This window comes from Aulonocara sp. 'chitande type north' Nkhata Bay, linkage group LG2 (assembly GCF_057382095.1).
Source record: "Aulonocara sp. 'chitande type north' Nkhata Bay isolate Kocher_YH1m ecotype deep benthic linkage group LG2, A_spYH_male_GT1.1, whole genome shotgun sequence".
NCBI classification, from domain to species: domain Eukaryota; kingdom Metazoa; phylum Chordata; class Actinopteri; order Cichliformes; family Cichlidae; genus Aulonocara; species Aulonocara sp. 'chitande type north' Nkhata Bay.
Genome location: NC_141345.1, coordinates 9,055,947 through 9,079,366, shown reverse-complemented (window position 1 = coordinate 9,079,366; position 23,420 = coordinate 9,055,947). Strand labels below are relative to the sequence as shown.

General features: G+C 41.0%; 1 protein-coding gene across 4 annotated transcripts; it reads left to right on the top strand.

Moving 5' to 3' along the window:
- Positions 1–893: 893 nt before the first annotated feature.
- Positions 894–23,410, top strand: LOC147337408 (NACHT, LRR and PYD domains-containing protein 3-like). Of its 4 annotated transcripts, none has more exons than XR_015130840.1 (17): positions 894–967; positions 1,076–1,184; positions 1,291–1,413; positions 1,492–1,602; positions 2,330–2,407; positions 2,513–2,644; positions 2,765–2,836; positions 3,073–3,180; positions 3,550–3,634; positions 3,756–3,969; positions 6,234–8,037; positions 8,144–8,317; positions 8,533–8,706; positions 13,775–13,948; positions 14,209–14,379; positions 14,492–14,538; positions 23,261–23,280. XR_015130840.1 is itself a non-coding variant. In XM_086304815.1 (17 exons), exons 2-17 carry the CDS (start codon positions 1,102–1,104, stop codon positions 23,275–23,277), a joined length of 3,549 nt encoding a protein of 1,182 aa, XP_086160941.1. In that variant the 5' UTR covers positions 894–967; positions 1,076–1,101; the 3' UTR covers positions 23,278–23,410. The 4 variants fall into 4 exon arrangements, 2 of the variants coding, with proteins under 2 accessions (XP_086160941.1, XP_086160934.1); XR_015130839.1 differs by lacking the exon at positions 23,261–23,280 and adding an exon at positions 14,698–14,788; XM_086304815.1 differs by having other exon boundaries at positions 14,209–14,361; positions 23,261–23,410.
- The last annotated feature ends 10 nt before the right edge of the window (positions 23,411–23,420 follow it).

Below are 23,420 nucleotides of genomic sequence, written 5' to 3'. Positions count from 1 at the left end.
AGTTCGGCCATCCGGGAGGAGCTCAGAGTAGAGCAGCTGCTGCTCCACATCGAAAGGAGCCAGCTGAGGTGGTTCGGGCATCTGACAAGGATGCCCCCTGGGCGCCTCCTGGGTGAGGTCTTCCAGGCATGCCCCACCGGGAGGAGGCCCCGGGGCAGACCCAGGACACGCTGGAGAGATTATATCTCTCGGCTGGCCTGGGAACGCCTTGGAGTTCCCCCAGATAAGCTGGAGGAGGTGGCTGGGGAGAGGGAGGTCTGGGCCTCTTTGCTTAGGCTGCTGCCCCCGCGACCCGGCCTCAGATAAAGCGGATGAAGATGGATGGATGGATGGTGGACTCAGGTCTGGTAGGATACAGCACTTAGTTGTTTTGGGTGTTGGTGTTAGTGTGGCAGACGCAAAGTTCAAGGAGAAGAGACGATTTGTCTGCTTGGCTGACAAATAAAACCGGTGAAACTATGAGACACACTTTGACTTATTGTGGCTGCAAAATTTTAAATTTTGTGGGGTTTTTTTTTTTTTTTTTTATCCTTCCCTCTCTGTAACTTCTGCCTTCATTTTTAATGCACGTCTCAGGAGTTTGCTGTGGACACTGAGAAGAATAGTAGCACGTGGAACAAAAGGAAAACATTTCTACACTGTGAAGTGTTTGGTCAAACTGAGGCACTCGGTATAAACTGTAGGCAAAAAGTTTCATTTTTAAAGTTATGAACAAACTTTGATGGAGTGACATGAAGCACAGTAAAGTAGCTCTTTTTTATGTTTTTGTGGATGAATTTCTTGGCCCATTTAAAAATCCTGCCTATCCTGCCCACTCCAGCCTAGCAGGGGGCAGTATTGCTCCTACATGTTTAAAAGAATAAAAGAAGAGTCGTAGCAAGCCTGCAGTGACGTCATCGCTTCCTGGTTATTATTTACTTTCATTTTATGTCTTTGTGAAGCTGCAGATGATTGTCTCCGTGTAGAGGTGAGTAAGGCCTACGGTTCACTGCTGGGCTCTGACTCTGATTTGCTTCACTCAGAGCGGTGAGTTTGTGACACTCAGAATGAGGAGAAATCTTTTTTTTTTCTGCAGGTTTCTGTGCTTCAGCTGACTCTGTGATGTCGCTGTGTGAGAACAAAGTGGAGCTTCCTCCTCCCTCTAAAGCCACTCTGTGTGGAGACGAGATCACCAAAGCTCAGAGGTCAGATGACTTTCTTTACTGCCAGGGACTCTTCTGCATGCTACAGCTCTGCATTTAAATCACTGCACCATCATTTTTATTCACATGTAAAACTGTGTGTGTGAAGCCCAGAGAAGCAGCACAGACCCCACACAGCCCACCGTGAACCTGAACCCAACTGTATGTCCGTGATGAGCGACCAATCAAATGAGCGCTATATTGATTTCCAACAAGGAGCACAGGAAACAAAGTGAGTTTTTGTCAGCATTAAAACTTAACAGTTACGCTGAATATGTGACCTTTGAAACATTTATCAATATTTTATCAGGATACGTCAGAGAAAACAATCTCCTAAACCTGAACTCATGTGTGTGTCCACGATGAGCAGCAGCTCAAATGAGCGATATATTGATTTCAAACAAGCACCAGTGGAGACAAGGTGAGTTGTTGTCAGACATGTAACATCCATCCATCCATCCATCCATCCATCGTCATCCGCTTTATCCGAGGCCGGGTCGCGGGGGCAGCAGCCTAAGCAAAGAGGCCCAGACCTCCCTCTCCCCAGCCACCTCCTCCAGCTTATCCGGGGGAATACCAAGGCGTTCCCAGGCCAGCCGAGAGATATAATCTCTCCAGCGTGTCCTGGGTCTGCCCCTGCATTACTGCAGCTGCAGCCCCAATCCGTCTGTCGATCTCCGGCTCCCTTCTCCCATCACTCGCGAACAAGACCCCGAGATACTTGAACTCCTCCACTTGGGGCAGGAACTCATCCTGGAGACGGGCTGGACTCTGTCTCAGTCTGGAGACATGTAACATATATGTTAAAAAAATTTTTTTTTGCATATTTGCCACACAAATCTTAATATTAGACAAAAACAAACTGAGAAGATACAAAATGCAGTTTTTCATTTAAATTTATTTAGGCCAAAAATCTATCAAATCTACCTGCCCTTTGTGGAAAAAGTACTTTCTCCTAAACCTAATAACTGGTTGTGCCACCCTTGGCAGCGTAGACTGCAGTCAAGTGTGTGCCAGAAACATGTAAATTTTACAAAGAAAAGGAGGCAAATACTTTTCAAACCACTGTATTTATTTATTATATTATTTTAATCTGTGACAGTTAAACTGAATTTGTGACCTTTGATACATTTCCTATTGTTCCCCAGACCCAGCTGTGTGTCAATGATGAGCGACCAGTCCAATGAGCGACATATTGACTTCAAACAAGGATCACAAGACACAAAGTGAGTTGTTGTCAGCATTAAAACTTAACAATTTATTCTCTATTAAAATGTTTTACAGTTAAGCTGAATGTGTGACCTTTGATACATTTACCGATATTTTATCAGGAAACATCGGAGAAAAAAATCTCCTAAACCTGAACCCGTCTGTGTGTCCACGATGAGCAGCAGCTCAAATGAGCGATATATTGATTTTAGCCGAGATACAGAGAACAGTCAGAACCTGCCTGCTAATGAAGGGTAAGGATGGAAAGCTACCAGAAATATTTAACTGGACTTTAGCAAATAAAACATTTTAACCAGGAGTTAATTAACTTCATGCTGTTCATTGTAATTATGTGTTTTCTTGCCCATATGCAGCTGGTTATCCTTCATAAAGAACTGGATCATGGATGCGATCGTGAATTTATTACAAAGATTATTTGTGAAACAGTAAGTCGTTGCATTACATCTTACTAATTATTCATTGTTTTTGTCTCTACAGAGCTGCAAGGAGACGAAGCATGTGGTTGAGAATGTTGTGACTAAAAGAAACCTGAACATAGAGATGTAGTGGTAGCACATCTGTCCACCAAGCCAGACATCAGCTGTTTACAATAACATCTGTCACTCACTGCAGCCAAGGGGCATCTTTTCTTCTTCATTTAACCTTATCTGCTGTTATTCAGGTTACAACAGATACCAGCATCTTCTGAACCGGATTCATCAGCACCCACAACGTGCGATGAATCTGTTCTTCATAACTCCAGCGATGAACTCGACTCTGTTAACGAGGCGTAAGTACTTCAGGATGATAGTGAAAACTGAATACTAGCGCTCATCTTAGTGAAACGTTGAAGTTTCCAGTATAACCAGTCGGAGAACCTAAAGAGGAGCAGTAGGAGGTTGTAGATGACTTGCTTCAGAGAACTTCAGAAGTTTACAGTGAAGGAGGGGGAGTTAGTGCAAGCTGTTAGGACTAGACCCAGCTGAGGATGCTGAAAGCTACAGAAACCTGTTAATTCTTAAAAGCTTCAGCATCACTCACTGCTCACAGTCACTCACATTCACTGTTTGAGACCAAATGTTACTAGATGGACCTTTGCCTTGTGGTTGTTTTTGTGTGAACAGATATGATGGGAGCTAATTTTTCACAATTCTTCCAGATTTGACGAGGAAAGTACAGAGGCTCCAAGTGATCAGCCTGCCCAGCAGCATCAATCACATCCGGACTCAGTCTTTATCTTTATGGTGTGTACAACAACTTCTTTTACATGTGTTTTATTCTCAGTCATCTCCATGCTGCACTTGTGTCTGATGGTCATTGTGATGATTTAAATCTGGTTTCATTAATTGTTATATCCTGTTCAAGCTGCTGGAGGACAACATTATCACTTTTGTGAAAAATGAGCTGAAGAAGATCCAGAAGGTGTTGTTTCCAGATAACTCAGAGAGTCAGATGGAGGAAGAGATGCTGCTGGGGGGCGAGGGTGAAGAACACAAGAACAGAGAGGCATTGGTGAAGCTCGCCCTGCATTTCCTGAGGAAAATGGAACAGAACGGCATGGCTGACTATCTGCAGAACAGTAAGTAAAATGAGCCTGATCAGTAAATGTGACAGATCATTGCAGTCATTTATCAGTGTTTTCATGGATGAGCAGTTGACAGAAATTGCACATTGTACTATATTTGATCTGTTTGGGTGCAATTATTTAAAAATTCAGTTCCTGAACCATATACCGATTCTGTCTTTTATTTAGAAAATTCCTCACTTAGCACATTAGCACTCATCACATTAGCAGTTTTGGTCCTAACCCCCCCCCCCCCAAAAAAAAAAAACCTAATAACTGATTTTTGTGAGTGTAGAAATTCTTAAATAGGGCTGTGCAATATCATATTGTCTATGGTAAATATAAGTTAGTATGTGATATAAGGGTCGCATCATGATATAATTTCTACAGCAATGCAATTTAAGTTCCCTAGTGCATGAGACAAACCCAGGCATGTCTGCAAACTGTCAGCATCTAATAGCAATATAGTACCAAAGAAACAACGCTGCCCAAAAAATAACAAAGGAACAGGTTAATTCAACTTCTGGGGATTGTTTCAACTGCTTTGATGTTCAAGAAATAACAACAGGTGTACTAGAAGGGGAACAATGAGGCAACACCCAAAAGGTGGAGAAACTGACATTTTTCTCTCCTCATCCTTTCTGATGTTTTTTTTTTCACTGGTTTTGGATTTGGCTGGGGTCAGCGTCACTGGTGGTCCATATCCAGACCATTCAGAGACCTCCTATGCACTGAGTGGTCTTAGTTTTTTCTCTAACTATGGCTGCCCCTCTCTGAACCTGGTCTCAGTTTTTAGTTTACTTCCTGTTAAAAGTGAGTTTTTCCTTCCTACAGTCACCAAGTTGTTGCTCAAGGGGGCCGTTTGATTGTTGGAGTTTTCTCTGTATTATTGTAGGGTCTTTACCTTACAGTATAAAACAGGGGTGGGCAACTCCAGGCCTCGAGGGCCGGTGTCCTGCAGGTTTTAGATGTGTCCTTGATCCAACACAGCTGAATCAAATGGCTAAATTACCTCTTCAACATGTCTTGTAGTTCTCCAGAGGCCTAGTAATGAACTAATCCTTTAATTCAGGTGGGTTGAACCAGGGTGATATCTAAAACCTGCAGGACACTAGCCCTCGAGGCCTGGATTTGCCCACCCCTGGTATAAAATATAAAGCGCCTTGAGGTGACTACTGTTGTGTTTGGCACTGTATAAATAAAATTAAACTGCTTGGCGGGACATGGGCCCCCTGGCACTGTTGGGCCCCTGCTGCGGGGTGGATGGCACTTGGGTCTCGGGTCTGTGTGCCTGGAGCTCAGACTGCTCTGGTGGAGCCTGCGGGGCTCTCCTCTGCTCTTCTCTGAGTAGGGGTTGCGGTTGTCCCTGCAATGGCCGTCCTCGGGCTCAGGCTCTCTCTCCCTCTCCTTCTGTTAACTTTTTGACAGTTTCTCTTTCTTGTTATGTAAAATATGTTTCATAATGTGATATTATTGTGCAGTTCCTAAAGAATTACCAGTTTTAGTTACTTTAGGTGTTGTTAAAATAAAGTATTTAGCAGTTGTTTTATACTGAAATTTCCAGTGAAAACACTACCTGAGCTACATTTATGCTTACGTGTCACTACTATTGCGCTGCTGCTGCTGGTACCTTGTTTCAGTAGATTTAGACTTCAAATTAGGTGGTCTATAATTGGTTACAGTAACACATTAAAAAAGAAGGATATGAAATGTCCTTTATTTACTTGCACTTATAAATTGCGCTGCCTGCAAGGATCAATAAAATGTTCAGTATCTTTTTTTAAGGAGTTTTGTCACATGACACCATGCAGAGGTTGCTCAAGTGTCATCCACCACATTGGACTTGAATCACAGTTGCTATGGAAAAATGTGAAAATAACCTAGGTTACACTCTCATTCCCAAAATAGGAACTGAACATTTTAGATTAAATGAGAATCTCTTCTAAGTGTATCCAATAACACTAAACGAACAAGAAATTATACTACACTGTTTTTTTTGGGGTTTTTTTTCAAATTCGTTTTTTTTTTACTTTAATTCTTAAATTACTGGTTCATTTACTCTTTTATTGATAACAAGAGAAGAACCATAACAGCATATTCTGTTGTACTTCATTATATTTCTGCTACCTTCTGAATTCTTCTGCCATTATTATCCCAAGATGGGAAAATAACAGCACCTACTGTTCACAAGGCATATACAGTACTGTTACAACTGTAAACTTTGTTTGTGCTTTTATTTGGTAGATTTTTGCTCACTGATGCAATTTCTGTCCATTTAGAACTTTTTGCTCCACAATGTCAACGTAAACTTAAAAGTAATCTGAAGAAGAAGTCCCAGTGTGTGTTTGAGGGGATCGCTAAAGCAGGAAACCCAACCCTTCTGAATCAGATCTACACTGAGCTCTACATCACAGAGGGAGGGACTGCAGAAGTCAATAATGAACATGAGGTCAGACAGCTCGCAACAGCATCCAGGAAGCCAGACAGATCAGAAACAACAATCAGACGAGAAGACATCTTTAAAAAGTCACCTGGAAGAGATGAACCAATCAGAACAGTGCTGACAAAAGGAGTGGCTGGCATTGGGAAAACAGTCTTAATTCAAAAGTTTACGCTAGACTGGGCTGAAGAACAAGCTAACCAGGACATCCAGTTTACATTTCCATTTACATTCAGAGAGCTGAATGTGTTGAAAGAGAAAAAGTTCAGCTTGGTGGGACTTGTTCATCACTTCTTTACTGAAACCAAAAAAGCAGGAATTTACTGGTTTGAACACTTCCAAGTTGTGTTCATCTTGGATGGTCTGGATGAGTGTCGACTTCCTCTGGACTTCCACCGCAGTGAAACTCTAACTGATATTACACAGTCCGCCTCAGTGGGTGTGCTTCTTACAAACCTCATCAGGGGGAAACTGCTTCCCTCCGCTCATGTCTGGATAACCACACGGCCTGCAGCAGCCAGTCAGATTCCTCCTGAGTTTGTTCAGATGGTGACAGAAGTCAGAGGGTTCACCGATGAACAGAAGGAGGAGTACTTCAGGAAGAGATTCAGAGATGAGGAACAGGCCAGCAGGATCATCTCCCACATCAAATCATCACGAAGCCTCCACATCATGTGCCATATCCCAGTCTTCTGCTGGATCACTGCTACTGTTCTGGAGAATATGTTGAAAACCAGAGAGGGAGGAATATTACCTAAGACTCTGACTGAGATGTACATCTATTTCCTGGTGGTTCAGTCCAAAGTAAGGAAGATCAAGTATGATGGTGGTGCTGAGACAGATTGTCACTGGGGTCCAGAAAGCAAGAAGATGATTGAATCTCTGGGAAAACTGGCTTTTGACCAGCTAGAGAAAGGAAACCTGATCTTTTATGAATCAGACCTGACGGAGTGTGGCATTGATATTAGAGCAGCCTCAGTGTGCTCAGGAGTGTTCACACAGATCTTTAAAGAGGAAAAGGGGCTATATCAGAACCCAGTGTTCTGCTTCATCCATCTGAGCGTTCAGGAGTTTCTGGCTGCTCTTCATGTCCATCTGGCCTTCATCAACTCTGGAGTCAGCGTGCTACCAGAGGAACAAACAGCATCTCAGACATCTGAAACGCCTAAAAATAAGATTGTAAAAACAGACTTCTACCAACGTGCTGTGGACAATGCTTTGCAGAGTCCAAATGGACACCTGGACTTGTTCCTCCGCTTCCTCCTGGGTCTTTCATTGCAGTCAAATCAGGATCTTCTAAAAGGCCTGCAGACACAGACAGAAAGCAGTTCAGAAACCAATCAAAAAACAGTCCAGTACATTAAGATGAAGATAAGTGAGAATCTGTCTGCAGAAAAAAGCATCAATCTGTTCCACTGTCTCAATGAACTGAATGACCGTTCTCTAGTGGAGGAGATCCAACAGTCCCTGAGTTCAAGAACCCTCTCTGTGGATAAACTGTCTACTGCCCAGTGGTCAGCTCTGGTCTTCATCTTACTGTCATCAGAAAATGATCTGGATGAGTTTGTCCTGAAGAAATACTCTGCTTCGGAGGAGGCTCTTCTGAGGCTGCTGCCAGTGATCAAAGCCTCCAAAAAAGCCATGTAAGTACACAGACAGGTACACATTTATTGAAAACAGGAAAGCAGCATTTCTTTTGTTTCAGTATTTAAAAATCTGTTTGTTTGTTTTTTCACATTCTGTTTTTAGACTGACTGACTGTAACCTCTCAAAGACAAGCTGTGAAGCTCTGACTTCAGTTCTCAGTAACCCAGTCTCTAGTCTGCTTGAGCTAGACCTGAGTAACAACACACTGCAGAATTCTGGGGTGAAAGCACTTTCTGTTGAACTGGGGAGCCCACACTGGAAACTGGAGACTCTAAGGTATGGATAAATAATATAAATAACTGATATGGTCAGATCAGACATGTAACAATCTTTAACCTGTGAAAAAACTGGTTATGGAATCACAATGAGTGTCATGTGTCCTCCCTCTTTCATCCCTAACTAAGCACCATCCTTTACAAATTTTTCAGCTCGGGATACTGAAAATAGAAAATGAAAATAAATTGGACTTGTGTTGTTTTCTTGTTCGGCAGACTGTCAGGCTGTCAGATTACAGAGGATGGCTGTAGGTATCTTGTCTCAGCTCTCAACTCTAACCTTACCCACTTGAAAGAACTGGACTTGAGCTACAATAATCCAGGGGACTCAGGAGTACAACTGTTGTCAGATGGACTAGAGCATTCGTTACGAAAGTTAGAAACTCTGAGGTCAGTTCTTATGATTATTTTTAATTTTTCTCTTTTTGGTATCTTTGTTTCCTTTTTGAGGATTTTCAGTGTGTGCAAAAAACTCTGCTCTTTACATATTCAATTCAATTTTATTTATATAGCGCCAAATCACAACAGCAGTCGCCTCAAGGCACTTTATATTGTACAGTAGATACAGAGGAAAAACCCAACAATCATATGACCCCCTATGAGCAAGCACTCTGGCGACAGTGGAAAGGAAAAACTCCCTTTTAACAGGAAGAAACCTCCAGCAGAACCAGGCTTAGGGAGGGGCGGGGTCATCTGCTGCCACCGGTTGGGGTGAGAGAAGGAAGACATAATGAAATACATGCTGTGGAAGAGAGACAGAGGTTAATAACAGATATGATTCAATGCCGAGAGGTCTATTAACACATAGTGAGTGAGAAAGGTGACTGGAAAGGAAAACTCAGTGCATCATGGGAATCCCCCAGCAGCCTACGTCTATTGCAGCATAACTATGGGAGGATTCAGGGTCACCTGATCCAGCCCTAACTATATGCTTTAGCAAAAAGGAAAGTTTGAAGCCTAATCTTAAAAGTAGAGATCGTGTCTGTCTCCCGAATCCAAATTGGAAGCTGGTTCCACAGAAGAGGGGCCTGAAAACTGAAGGCTCTCCCTCCCGTTCTACTTTTAAATACTTTAGGAACAACAAGTAAGCCTGCAGTGTGAGAGCAAAGTGCTCTAATAGGGTAATATGGTACTACAAGGTCATTACGATAAGATGGGACCTGATTATTTAAGACCTTGTATGTGAGGAGCAGGATTTTGAATTCAATTCTGGATTTAACAGGAAGCCAATGAAGGGAAGCCAAAACAGGAGAAATCTGCTCTCTCTTTCTAGTCCCTGTCAGTACTCTTGCTGCAGCATTTTGGATTAACTGAAGGCTTTTCAGGGAGTTTTTTGGACATCCTGATAATAATGAATTGCAGTAGTCCAGCCTAGAAGTAATAAATGCATGAACTATTTTTTCAGCATCACCCTGAGACAGGATATTTCTAACTCTCGAGATGTTGTGCAAATGGAAGAAAGCAGTCTTACATATTTGTTTAATATGTGTATTGAAGGACATGTCTTGGTCAAAAACGACCCCAAGGTTCCTCACAGTGTTACTGGAGGCCAAGGTAATGCCATCTAGAGTAAGAATCTGGTTAGATATCACATTTTTAAGATTTTCAGGGCCAAGTAAAATGACCTCAGTTTTATCTGAATTAAGAAGCAGAAAGTTAGCGGCCATCCAGGTCTTTATGTCTTTAAGACATTCCCGCAGTTTAACTAATTGGTGTGTGTTATCTGACTTCATGGACAGATAGAGCTGGGTGTCATCAGCATAGCAGTGAAAATGTATGCTATGACTTCTGATGATGCTGCCTAAGGGAAGCATGTATAATGTAAACAGAATTGGTCCTAGCACTGAACCCTGTGGAACTCCATAACTGACCTTAGTGTGTGAAGAGGACTCTCCATTTACATGCACAAATTGGAGTCTATTAGATAGATATGATACAAACCACTGCAGCGCAGTACCTGAAATACCTACAGTGTGCTCTAATCGTGCTAATAGAATATTATGCTCAACAGTATCGAACGCTGCGCTGAGGTCTAGCAGGACAAGCGGAGAGATGAGTCCAGTGTCAGAGGCCATAAGAAGATCATTTGTAACCTTCACTAAAGCTGTTTCTGTGCTGTGATGAGCTCTGAAACCTGATTGAAACTCTTCAAATAAGCCATTCCTCTGCAGATGATGTTAGCTGTTTGACAACTACTCTTTCGAGGATTTTTGATATGAAAGGAAGGTTGGAGATTGGCCTATAATTAGCTAAGACTGCTGGGTCTAGAGATGGCTTTTTAAGTAAGGGTTTAACTACTGCCAGCTTGAAGGCCTGTGGTACATAGCCGATTATTAGAGATGAGTTGATCATATTTAGGATTGAAGAATTAATTAATGGCAGGACTTCTTTGAGCAATTTTGTAGGAATGGGGGTCTAAAAGACATGTTGATGGTTTGGAGGAAGTAATTATTGAAGTTAACTCAGAAAGATCAATTGGAGAAAAATAGTCTAACTTAACATCAATGGTACTAAGAGTAGCTGTAGATAATATTACATCTGCGGGATGATTATTGGTAATTTTTTCTCTAATGATAAAAATTTTATTTGTGAAGAAGTTCATGAAGTCATTACTAGTTAATGTTAAAGGGATGGTTGGCTCAACTTTTTGTTTTTGGAGCTCTGACTTTTTGTCAGCCTGGCTACAGTGCTGAAGAGAAACCTAGGGTTGTTCTTATTTTCTTCAATCAGTGATGAATAGTAAAATGTTCTGGCTTTGCGGAGGGCTTTCATATAAAGCAACAAACTATTTCTCCAGGCTAAATGATGATCCTTTACATTTGTGACACGCCATTTCCTCTCTAGCTTACGAGTTATCTGCTTTAGGCTACGTGTTTGGGAACTATACCACAGAGTCAGGTACTTCTGATTTGAGATCTTAGTTTTCACAGGAGCTACAGTATCCAGAGTCGTACGTAGTGAGGAGGTAAAATTATTAACAAGATAATCGACCTCTGTTGGAGTAGCGTTCAGGTAGCTGCTCTGCTCTGTATTGGTACAGGGCATTGAAGATGATAACTGTAGGTGGATTATATTCTTAAACTTAGTTACAGCACTTTCAGAAAGACATCTACTGTGATAAAGTCTACTCTCCACTGCTGTGTAATCAATTATTGTAAATGTAAATGTTATCAGGAAATGATCAGACAGGAGAGGGTTTTCAGGAAACACTGTTAAATGCTCAGTTTCTATGCCATATGTTAAAACAAGATCTAGAGTGTGATTAAAGTGGTGGGTGGGTTCTTTTACATTTTGAGAGAAGCCAATTGAGTCTAATAACAGATTAAATGCCATGTTGAGGCTGTCACTTTTAGCATCTACATGATTGTTAAAATCACCCACAATAATTATGCTATCTGAGCTGAGCACTAAATCAGATAAAAAGTCTGAGAAATCAGACAGAAACTCTGTGTAAGGTCCAGGTGGATGATAGATGATAACAAGTAAGACTGGTTTCTGAGGTTTACAGCTGGGGTGGACAAGGCTAAGCATCAGGCTTTCAAATGAATTAAAAGTCTGTCTCAGTCTTTCGTTGATTGATAGGCTGGTGTGAAAAATTGCTGCCATACCGCCCCCTCTGCCTGTGCTTCGAGATTTCTGGTAGTTAGAATGACTCGGGGGTGTTGATTCATTTAAACTAACATAATCATCCTGCTGCAACCAGGTTTCTGTAAGGCAGAGTAAATCGATTTGCTGATCAATTATTAAGTCATGTACTAACAGAGACTTGGAGGAGAGAGACCTAATATTTAATAATCCACATTTCACTGTTTTACTCTTTGTTTCAGATGTGGATACTGTTTTTTTATGTTTAAGTTGTTTATTGCTGGTTTTTAGTTTTTCGTCTGTTTGGGAGCTGACACAGTCTCAATGGAAATGGGGTTTTAGGGGGGTAACAGGAGGAGAGAAGCTGCAGAGAGGCGTGTAAGACTGCAACTCTGCTTCCTGGTCCCAACTCTGGATAGTCATATTTTGGGGGGTTTAATAAATTTGTCCATATTTCTAGAAATGAGAACTGCTCCATCCAAAGTGGGATTAATGCCGTCTCTCCTAACAAGACCAGGTTTCCTCCAGAAGGTCTGCCAATTATCTATGAAGCCCACATCGTTTCTGGGACACCACTCAGACAGCCAGCAATTTAAGGAGAACATACGGCTAAACATGTCACTCCTGGTCTGATTGGGGAGGGGGAGTCTGACATTGCCACAGATTTTCATATAGCCACAGATTTATTGAAGGGGGGATGCCTTACAATATAAAGTGACTTGAGAACACTGTTGTTGTGATATGATGCTGTATAAATAAAACTGAATTAAATTGAATGTTGTGACTTTGAGGACTAGCTGTGGGAGTAAAACGGCACAGCAGAAAACTTTATCGATCCTTTAAAAGCAGATACAAGTACCAACATTTTTATATTTGGCCATCTGGAGCCATTTGAGTTACTTCATGATTGCTAATGGCATATAGAGCACTTAACCACAGTATACATGCTTGCATAAATCAAATATATTTATTCAATTTATGGGTACATGGTTTTCTTAATTCAGTTATTTATACAAGACATTATCTAAAAATTCTCTCAGTGCCTTTTAAATCACAAGGTATGAATTCTGAACTAGTGCTGTCCCCTGAAAAGTTCAGCTTACTGTGCTTTACCCTTACCTAATTTGATCCTGTGTAAATTGTCTGGGATGTGATTTCAACAAAACATCTACCTGTATTTGTACATCACTATGACCCTCATAGAAAATTATGGGAAAAAATGTATTGTACAGTAGAGTTTGTAAATAATCTGAGCCTATTATTTACAAATAATCTGAGACTTTTAAAGTATCTGTATAAAAATGTATGATTTGACAGTAAGATAACTTAAAAGCCAATTTTGTTTTCTAATATGTTGCGCCAGACCCTAAACACTGCTCAAAATCTACTAAGGGATTCATGCAGAGGAACAAGTACAATGTTCTGGAATGGCCATCTCAGTCCCCAGACCTGAATATTATTGAAAATCTATGGTGTGACTGTCCATGCTCGGAAACCATCAAACCTGACTGAACTGGATATGTTTTGTAAAGATGAAAGGTCCAAAATACCTTCAACCAGAATCCAGACTCTCATTGGAAGCTATAAGAAGTGTTTGGAGGCATTATTTCTGCAAAAGGAGGATCTACTAAATATTGATGTAATTTTTCTGTTGGGGTGCCCAAATTTATGCACCTGCCTAATTTAGTTTAAGTAACTATTGCACACTATTGCTGATCCAAACAACCAATGATTTATGAAGGAAAAACATGAAAATTATCAGGAGTGCCCAAACTTTTGCATACCACTGTAGTTGATAAGATTTTATGCTCATTTTTAGATTATTTGTTTATTCAAACCAATCATTGTGTCCTATTCATTATTGTCTTTTCAGACTGAGTGTCTGCAACCTGTCAGAAAAAAGCTGTGAAGCTCTTTCTCCAGCTCTCTCCTGCCAGTCATCGAGTCTGAGAGAGCTGGACCTGAATAACAACAACCTGAAGGATACAGGAGTGAAGGCACTGTCCACTGGACTGGAAAGTCAACACTGCAAACTGGAAACTCTCAGGTTAAGATTAGCCTCTGCAATCAGTATTTACACTGTGAATTAAGATGACTGTTTCTCTGCTTACATTGTTATATTATAATATTTATTTTTATTACGTTTTCTATTGGGACACCTGATTATTGGTTGAAGTTAATGGTCTGGATTATAATTAAAGAAACAAAATGTGATGATAATAATCAGCTTAATTAAATGATAGATCACAGTACGTCAGCGTTTTGTTGCTTTAGTAGCTTATCCAGCCTCATTTTGTGTGCCTCCAGGCTTTCGGGCTGCTTGATCACAAAGGATGGCTGTGCTTCTCTGGCCTCAGCTCTGAACTCCAACACCTCTCATCTGAAAGTGCTGGACTTGAGTTACAATCATCCAGAGGATGCAGGAGTAGAGCTTCAGACTGGAGTAAAGGATCAATGCTGGTAACTGGAAAACCTAAGGTTGATGAGATGACATTATTGTTAATGACTGAGCACAATGGGTGTTGATACACTGGATGTAATTTCTGTTTTTGCATGTTGAAAGATATGGTGCTGATATTTGTCATTTCAGGGTGGAACCTGCTGGAGCAGAGTGGTTGAAACCAGGATTGAAGAAGTGTAAGTGTTTTGTTTTTTTAATTCATAAAGATAAAACAGTAAATATTAAGCTGTCTTTATATTTTGGTGTCATTCTCTTAAGATTATCACTGATATTGTGAAGTGTTAAAGGAACAGCTGGTAGATTAACTCCAGCTGCATTGTCTCTTTTCTTGACAGATCTCTCTAAACTTACAGTCAACACAAATACAATAAACAAAAATCTCAAACTGTCTATGAATAACATGAAGGTGACACATACGAGAAACAACTTCATATATCCCGATCATGCTGACAGATTTGTTGACTGGTGTCAGCTGCTGTGTAAAGATGTTTTACATGGTCGGTGTTACTGGGAGGTGGAGTGGACAGGTGAGGTTGACATATCAGTAAGTTACAGAGGAATTGCAAGGAAAGGAGAACGAAAAAACTGCAGATTTGGAGAGAATCCTCAGTCCTGGAGTCTGGACTGCTCTAATGCCCGCGGCTACACTGTGTATCACAATCAGAGAATATCAGTCATTCACCCCTCATCCTCCTTGTCCCCTTCCTGTGGCCCTAAGCGAGTAGCAGTGTATGTGGACTGTCCTGCTGGCACTCTGTCCTTCTACAATGTCTCCAGTGACTCTCTGATCCACCTCCACACCTTCAACACCACATTCACTGAACCTCTTTATCCTGGCTTTGGAGTCTGGCACCATTCATGTGGTTCCTCAGTGCGTCTGTGTTCTGTGCAGGTAGAAGTATCTCCTTCTGTTAGATAAGCTGTGTAACTGCAGATGCACAGACAAATCTGCAGGCTCTCATGGACTCAGAATCACGTTTAACGTCTACATGAGGGATTTCTTAAGAATTTAAAGATTGTGTCTCATTATTGCAGTGATTCTGTAACTGCTGAGTGTCTTTAGTGTCTTATGTGAACAATTCTGACCTGCCTGGTTGTTTAAAGATAGATGTCTTTCATGTTCACTCTCACTTTTTGTTTGAATATTTGGAGCATCTGTGTATGTTTTATAGTTTCACTTTTTTTTTTCTCTGAAATGAGACAAAATCGAAAACGTAAACTTTGAAGACCAAATGAAACTTTAAACGTTTATTTTACAACACTAGTTTATGTACATAGTATACATGCAGTATTATATAATTGATATAGAAGGGTGTGTTGTAGATATGTATAAATCATTTTATTTAGTATTAGAGGGGAAAAAACAACTCTTGAAATACACCTTCTGTCTTTGTGCTGTCTTGTTAGCACAACTGGTATTAGAAACAGACGACTCTGGAACGTATGTCGTTTTGTATTCAACACAAAGTGGGTTTCCTTGCCACCAGCAAGTTTCAAACAGTTGTTCACTGGTGTTACGGCCTTAGCTGGGCCTCCTCCTGAAGGTGCCTGTGTGGGCGTGTCACACTACCTCTTCTACCTGAGGTGCCACCTTTCCCTTTTACACAGCTGACTCACGTCAGTAATTAAGGAGATTTAAGCCCAGGGAAAGGTGAGCTCTGGGCCAGAGTGCCGTTGCAGCTAGTGAGCTGTGCGTGTTTGTGGTGTTTGTAGCTAGTGAGCTGTGTGTGTGTTTGTGAGTGGTTACAGCTAGTGAGCTGTGTTATTGTGGTTTGCAGCTAGTGAGCTGCTCTCCTTCTTTTTGGCTTACGTTTTACTTTATTGACCAATGCCTGAGTTTTGTTTTTCTTAAATGGTGATAGCGGCTTGTCCGTCTCTTTTAGTTGAGTTTGAAAGGGAACTTTAATAAAACTCTTTGATTTAACCCTTTTGCCTCCTTGACTCCTTTTTCTGACCCGGTCACTTTTTGTTACTTTCCCCTCACCGCCTAGACCCCTCAGGGGAACGTAACACTGGCACAAACTGCTCAATCCAGAAAAACTAAAACTTTGTGAAATTCACCTCAAATATAAATGTGTTTGTATGGATTTGAATATTGCAAACAGAAATAATGTCCCAGGTTGAAGCTGAGTTGTTGTTAGCAATAAAAGACTACTTGCATAAATACACTGACATCTCAATGCAATAAAGGTTTCTTTAAAAAAGAAAAAAGTGAGTTAAATCACTTTTTTTTTTTTTTGTAAATTCAATTGCTTTATTGCAATTATAGGACAAAACTCCAAAAACAAACTTGCAAAAAAACAAGCTGAAACTAAAACTAAACTCTAAGAAACCTGGAGACAAGAGACTAGGAGCACAGAGGGAAACACACACAGCATGAGGGGGCGACGCAACACTGACAGAGAGAAAGACAGGGCTAAAATACACTGAGGGATAACAAGGGAATGGGAGGAGAGCACAGCTGGGACTTATCACACTTGATGAGACTTTTTTTTTTTTGCCTGTCCCGTTTGGCTCTTTTGCCATCAGAATTATTGTCTAAAGGCAAAGAAAGATGCCCAACGGATTTACTTTGCCAAATGGACCATCCCAGCCTTGCTGTAATGGTCTATTTGATTCACCTTTTGTTTATTTTATTTTCACTTGCTAAATACGGGACAGACTTGACTGGGGAAAAGAAAGGGGAGAAAGAAAGAGGGAAAGAAAAACAGCGGGGAAGAGGGACGGGGATAAAGGGCAAAAAACAAAAACCAACAAAATAAGCAGACAAAAAAATACATATAACAATCACCTGGATCACCTGTTGAGAAAGAAAAAAGAGAAAAGCAGAAGAAAAAAAAGAGCAACATAATAAACAACATCACGATGATCTATGTGATTATAACAGTAAATATTAAACATCATTGTGCAGCACGTAAGATCGACAGCGCACAGTGTGCTTTGAGGTAGGAGCCACAAAGGGTGTAGTTTGTGTGTGTGAGCACCCATGTGTACACCTGTGAGCATGAGCACGCTTGTATTTAAAAGGTTCCTTCATGTAATGATCTGCTAGAGGGTGTGGGGAGCCACAGCTCCGTCCTCCAGGGCATGAAGCAGGTATGGAGGAAATCAAAACTCCAGACATCCAGAGGCCCTCAGAACATAAGAGACCAAGGAAGATCAACAGAGGGGCAACCGCGCCACTATCCCAGAAAGAGCTGAGGAGAGCCCCAGATGAGGGGTCACTCAGCAGCCACGGAGCAGAAGCCAGGGGGGATTGCAGTGACGTGCCCGTGAGCTCCGCCGGCAGCCAGCTGTGCCAGAGTGACCGAGCCCCAGGCTGAGGGCACCCCACCCCCGAAGTGGCACGGGCAAGCCCCAGGCTCCAGGCCCCGACAAGCAGCCACCAAGGAGTGAGCCGGTGTGTACCTGGACGCCCACCCCCGGACACAAAGAACCACCAATGCACCAATGTCTGAGGGTGACTGCCACTGGCAGGGGAAGTGGTGGGGGAGATAGACCTCCATACCTTGGAGGAACCCGTGATCAGGTACCCTGCTGGGGTAATAGGCTGGCCAAAGGAGGAGATAGAAGCCACTGACATAAAGACAAGAAAGCTCCTTACCATGCATGGAGGGTTTCACCCCAAGTCCAGCACCCTGAGGCTGTACGCTAAGCGGAAGGAAGGGGGCCGGGGACTGGTGAGTGTCAGCACCACAGTCCAGGATGAGACAAGGAACATCCAAGAATACATTGGGAAGATGGCCCCAACTGACAGCGTGCTCAGTGAATACCTCAGGCAGCAGAAACCCAAGAAAGTGGAGGAATGCGAGGAACCATCATGGAAGGACAGGCCCCTGCACGGTATGTACCACCGGCAGATAGAGGGGGTGGCTGATATCCAGAAATCCTACCAGTGGCTGGACAAAGCTGGACTGAAAGACAGCACAGAGGCACTAATCATGGCAGCACAAGAACAAGCTCTGAGCACAAGATCCATAGAGGCTGGGGTCTATCACACCAGGCAAGACCCCAGGTGCAGGCTGTGTAAAGATGCCCCAGAGACAATCCAGCACATAACAGCAGGGTGCAAGATGCTAGCAGGCAAGGCATACATGGAACGCCATAACCAAGTGGCCGGCATAGTGTACAGGAACATCTGTGCCGAGTATAACCTGGAAGTCCCGAGGTCAAAATGGGAGATGCCCCCAAGGGTGGTGGAGAATGACCGAGCTAAGATCCTGTGGGACTTCCAGATACAGACGGACAAAATGGTGGTGGCTAACCAACCGGACATAGTGGTGGTAGATAAACAGAAGAAGACGGCCGTAGTGATCGATGTAGCGGTTCCGAATGACAGCAATATCAGGAAGAAGGAACACGAGAAGCTGGAGAAATACCAAGGGCTCAGAGAAGAGCTCGAGAGGATGTGGAGGGTGAAGGTAACGGTGGTCCCCGTGGTAATCGGAGCACTAGGTGCGGTGACTCCCAAGCTAGGCGAGTGGCTCCAGCAGATCCCGGGAATAACATCGGAGATCTCTGTCCAGAAGAGCGCAGTCCTGGGAACAGCTAAGATACTGCGCAGGACCCTCAAGCTCCCAGGCCTCTGGTAGAGGACCCGAGCTCGAAGGATAAACCGCCCGCAGGGGCGTGCTGGGTGTTTTTATATATATATATATATATATATATATATATATATATATATATATATATTATATATATACATTATATATATATATATATATATATATATATATATATATATATATATATATATATATATATATATATATATATATATATTTATTTATTATATATATATATATATATATACATTATATATATATATATATATATACATTATATATATATATATATATTATATATATATATATATATATTATATATATACATATATATATATATATATTATATATATACATTATATATATATATATATATTATATATATACATTATATATATATATATATATATATATATATATATATATATATACATTATATATATATATATATATATATATATATATATATATATACATTATATATATATATATATATATATATATATATATATATATATATATCAGAATCAGAATGGGGTTTATTGCCAAATGTTGAGCAGGTTTACAACATTAGGAAATTGCTGCGGTGCTTCAGTGCAAACATAGTGTCATAAATAGCACTTAAATAGACATGGAAAAAAATAAAAGTAGGGATAAGAATTAAAAGTGCTACGTGGAAAGATATGTGCATGAGATATACATGAGATATATACATGAGAATAAGAATTAAGAGTGCTACGTTGAAAGGACCCTTTAGGGGTGCAACGATACAACGATACACAAAATTCACGGTTCGGTTCGGTTCGATACTTTGGTGTCACAGTTCGATATTTTTTCGATACAAAAAAATGTTTATGCCTTTTTAATTTGTCATTTATTAAGATTATAAATATATATTTTAACTCAAAAGTACAGTTTTTAAATTTAACCCTAACCCTTGTGCATGTTTTTTATTTTGACAGCGAATGCGCACCTGCGGACCACTTATGTGCAGCCCTGGTTATTTAGCTCGTCATATTGTAGCCACAGAAATTCTTTTGTCCATGAAACCATAAAGCTGCACTCTCTTTTTGCCTTATAGTCTGATTTGTCATAACTTCTCCGTTTTGTGGTAAGCTTTTCTTTGGCTGTAACTTCTTCACCCTGACCTGTCTTATTTGGCTCAGCAGAACTAAAATATATATCCTGCTGCTTTTACACACGCACTCACATAAGCTCAGCGATTCTCTGCGCGATCAACCTCTCACATGTTTAAGCTTGCTGCGGGAGATTTCACTTGTCATGTTTGCATAGTAAGCTAACGATTAATAAGACGATGTCAGAGGAATTGGTGCACAAATTATCATCACTCACAGATCAGTGCTGTCGCTCTCTATACACAGTTCGCACGATTGCAAAGTGAAAGCAAAAAACAAGCGCAAATTCAAACGCGATTTCAATATGTCACATATTGACAGTGGCTCACCGATGCCAATGACATAATTACCCAGCTACATTTCTGAAAGAATGCAAAAGCATTGACATATATTTTTCCTTCCTACAATAGCCGGACGGGCAGGGCAGAGATAGATTTTGGTAGCCTGACTGTAGAGCTGGGCGATATGAGATTTTTTCATATCACGATATGTTTTTTTCATTTCAGGCGATAACGATATCTATCACGATATAAGCCAAATAACTATATTTGTAAGATTTAAATGTGCCGTTGCTCACAAGTAAAATGTGAAATAATCAGCAGCTTGTTTTTAAATATTTATTTCCCATAATAAGTTCAACAGGGTAGATGTACTTAAGGAACATGAGACTTTTTCAGCTAAATAAAGGCAAATATTGCAAACTACACAAAAGGCAGCCGCTAAAGCGTTTAAGTTTCAAAATAGAACAAATGAAACAGACTAAATTGTCAATTCCACTTAGAAATAAAGTATTAATTCTAAAAATAAATCTTAGTTTGTTTTACAGAAGAACAGACAAAACTGACTAACTTTTGTCAATATCAAATAAACTGAGAACTAAAAGGAAATTCTCAATCTCTCCTTGTTGTATAGCTGAGCTTTTCAAACAGTTGTAACAGTTACTTTAGTCTGACAAAAGCCGAATGATGAATTAGCGCTTCCAGTCAGAGACTGAGGCTACGTCCACACGTACACGGGTGTTTTTGAAAACGGAGATTTTCCGTTTTCGTTTTGAAAAATAATCCCGTCCACACATAAAGGCAGAAATGAAGGAAAACGCTGCTATGAACATGCCAAAGCAGCAGGTGGCGCTAGATTCCTAACCGTGCAGAAATGTTGGCCAATCAGAAGTCTAGAAGCCTCGGTGGGAAAAAGTAAACAAAGCTGGGGCATAGAAGCAGAACCGAGTCGTATGTGTGGAGGGACAGTAACTGTGTGTATATGTAAGCATTTAAACACTGCAGAGAGTAGAATTAACAGTAACAGTATTGTAGAAATTCATTTCACCGAAACAATAACGTGGCGCACAGTGTGACGCATGCACCAGTTTATTGTATTTCCAGACTTGCTTTCGGCACAATTTACAGTGCGCGCTACTCTGTTTTTTGTCAGACTTGAAATAGCCGAAATACCTTCACACTACGGAACTTCTATGGCTCTTCCGTTCGACAATCTCTCCGGCATTGGAACCATCATCTGTTTTCTCTTCGGTCACGCTCGGTTGATTTTTCTAGTCGGCACACTCATTTCCTCCATTATGCGCTGGCTCCATTACCCGCTGGCTGCTTCCCAAACAAACACACGTGCGGCTTGGCACTTGTGCTGTACGTAACAAGTCACGCGACGTGACGCTGCGGCTGTGATTGGTTCGGCTCTGCGCTACTGAATTTGGATCGGCTGACCTTTTTTTTTTTTTTTTTTTTTTTTAAGAGGACAAGAGCGGCGAGGTCTATCGCGATAGCTTAATTTCTCTATCGAGTAAAAGTTATATCGCGATACATATCGTTATCGTTCTATTGCCCAGCTCTACCTGACTGAAAATAATTGCTAGCGATATTGCGAGCCCTGTATCTGATTGAGGAATCACTCATCTTTGGAAAAGAGAGTTTATTACAGAGAAATGTCTCTTTCCAAAATAAAAGCTATACTATCCGCTTCTTCTGGGCTATATTCTCAGCAGCATATTAAACATATAAGGAGAATCATGTGCTAACAGCTGTCTAAATGACTCGGCTAAAGTTAGTAGCATGCTTGCTTGTTTTTGTCTGCTTCCACTTGTCTTTGCACTAGGATGATGTAAATGTGCAGTCATATTCATTGTGTTCCCACTAGTACTTTCAGGTTAATCTCGTTGAAATGACCTTAACGCCACAACACGGCAAATCTCCGTTAACGAGCTACCGCCGATCGCCCCGTGCATGGGGCTAGACGGCCAACACGTTAACAAGCTAACTGCGCTAACACACTAGTTCCCACCCATGTAATTGAGCATTGCATAGCACATCCAACATACTGTTTTACTTTAGTCCATGACTCGCTTACCTTCAGGGTCATACGTCACGTGAAAACCAAAATAATTCCAAACGCCAGATCTGAATGAGGGTGAGAGAGGTCCATGTTGCAAGGAGAGCTTAACTTCTGTCTTGCTAGCTTGCCCTGCGCTCTTCCTTCTGACGATGCTGTCTGTGTTGAGCGCTCAGTGGATCTGCGCTCGACAGTGCAGCCTAGGCGGAGTAGTCGAACGCAGATTCACTGAGCGCTCAACACAGACAGCATCATCAGAAGGAAAGTTGATAAAATAAATTACAAATTTTGTATTGTTCGATACATATGCGTACCGAACCGAAAGCACTGTATCGAACGGTTCAATATCGATACGAATATCGTTGCACCCCTAATATATATGTATGTATATATATATATAGATATATATATAGATATAGATATATAGATATAGATATATATAGATATATGTATATGTGTATATATATATATATATATATATATATATATATATATATATATATATATATATATATATATGAAACTCTCAGGTTGGGATTAGCCTGTAGAATCAGTCTTTACATTTTGAGTTACAGTGATATATTAACTAAAGAATTACTATTTTTTTTGTACTTTTTGTTTTGATATTGTGCTACTTTGTAATATTGTGTTCTAATTGAACAGCAGTATTATCTGATTACTGGTTTAAGATAAACCAGTAATCTGGTATGAATTAAAAGTAAAGAAAAAAATAACGATAGTAATTTGCTTAATCCCACAGAATTTAACAATATCTTAGTCTTGTGATGCAGTAACCTCTCTATTCCTGTAGTAGCCTCAAATTGCTTGACTTGCACCATTTTGTGTGCCTGCAGGCTGTCGGGCTGCTTGATCACAAAAGATGGCTGTGCTTCTCTGGCCTCAGCTCTGAACTCCAACCCCTCTCATCTGAAAGTGCTGGACTTGAGTTACAATCATCCAGAGGATGCAGGAGTGGAGCTTCAGGCTGGAGTAAAGGACCAGCACTGGAAACTG

Excerpts from the sequence above, each read along its gene's own strand:
- LOC147337408 (XM_086304808.1), top strand. The coding sequence starts at position 1,102 with ATGTCGCTGTGTGAGAACAAAGTGGAGCTTCCTCCTCCCTCTAAAGCC. Across the intron at positions 1,603-2,329 it reads CAAGCACCAGTGGAGACAAG|ACCCAGCTGTGTGTCAATGA; the intron begins GTGAGTTGTTGT and ends ATTGTTCCCCAG. Across the intron at positions 3,635-3,755 it reads ACTCAGTCTTTATCTTTATG|CTGCTGGAGGACAACATTAT; the intron begins GTGTGTACAACA and ends ATCCTGTTCAAG.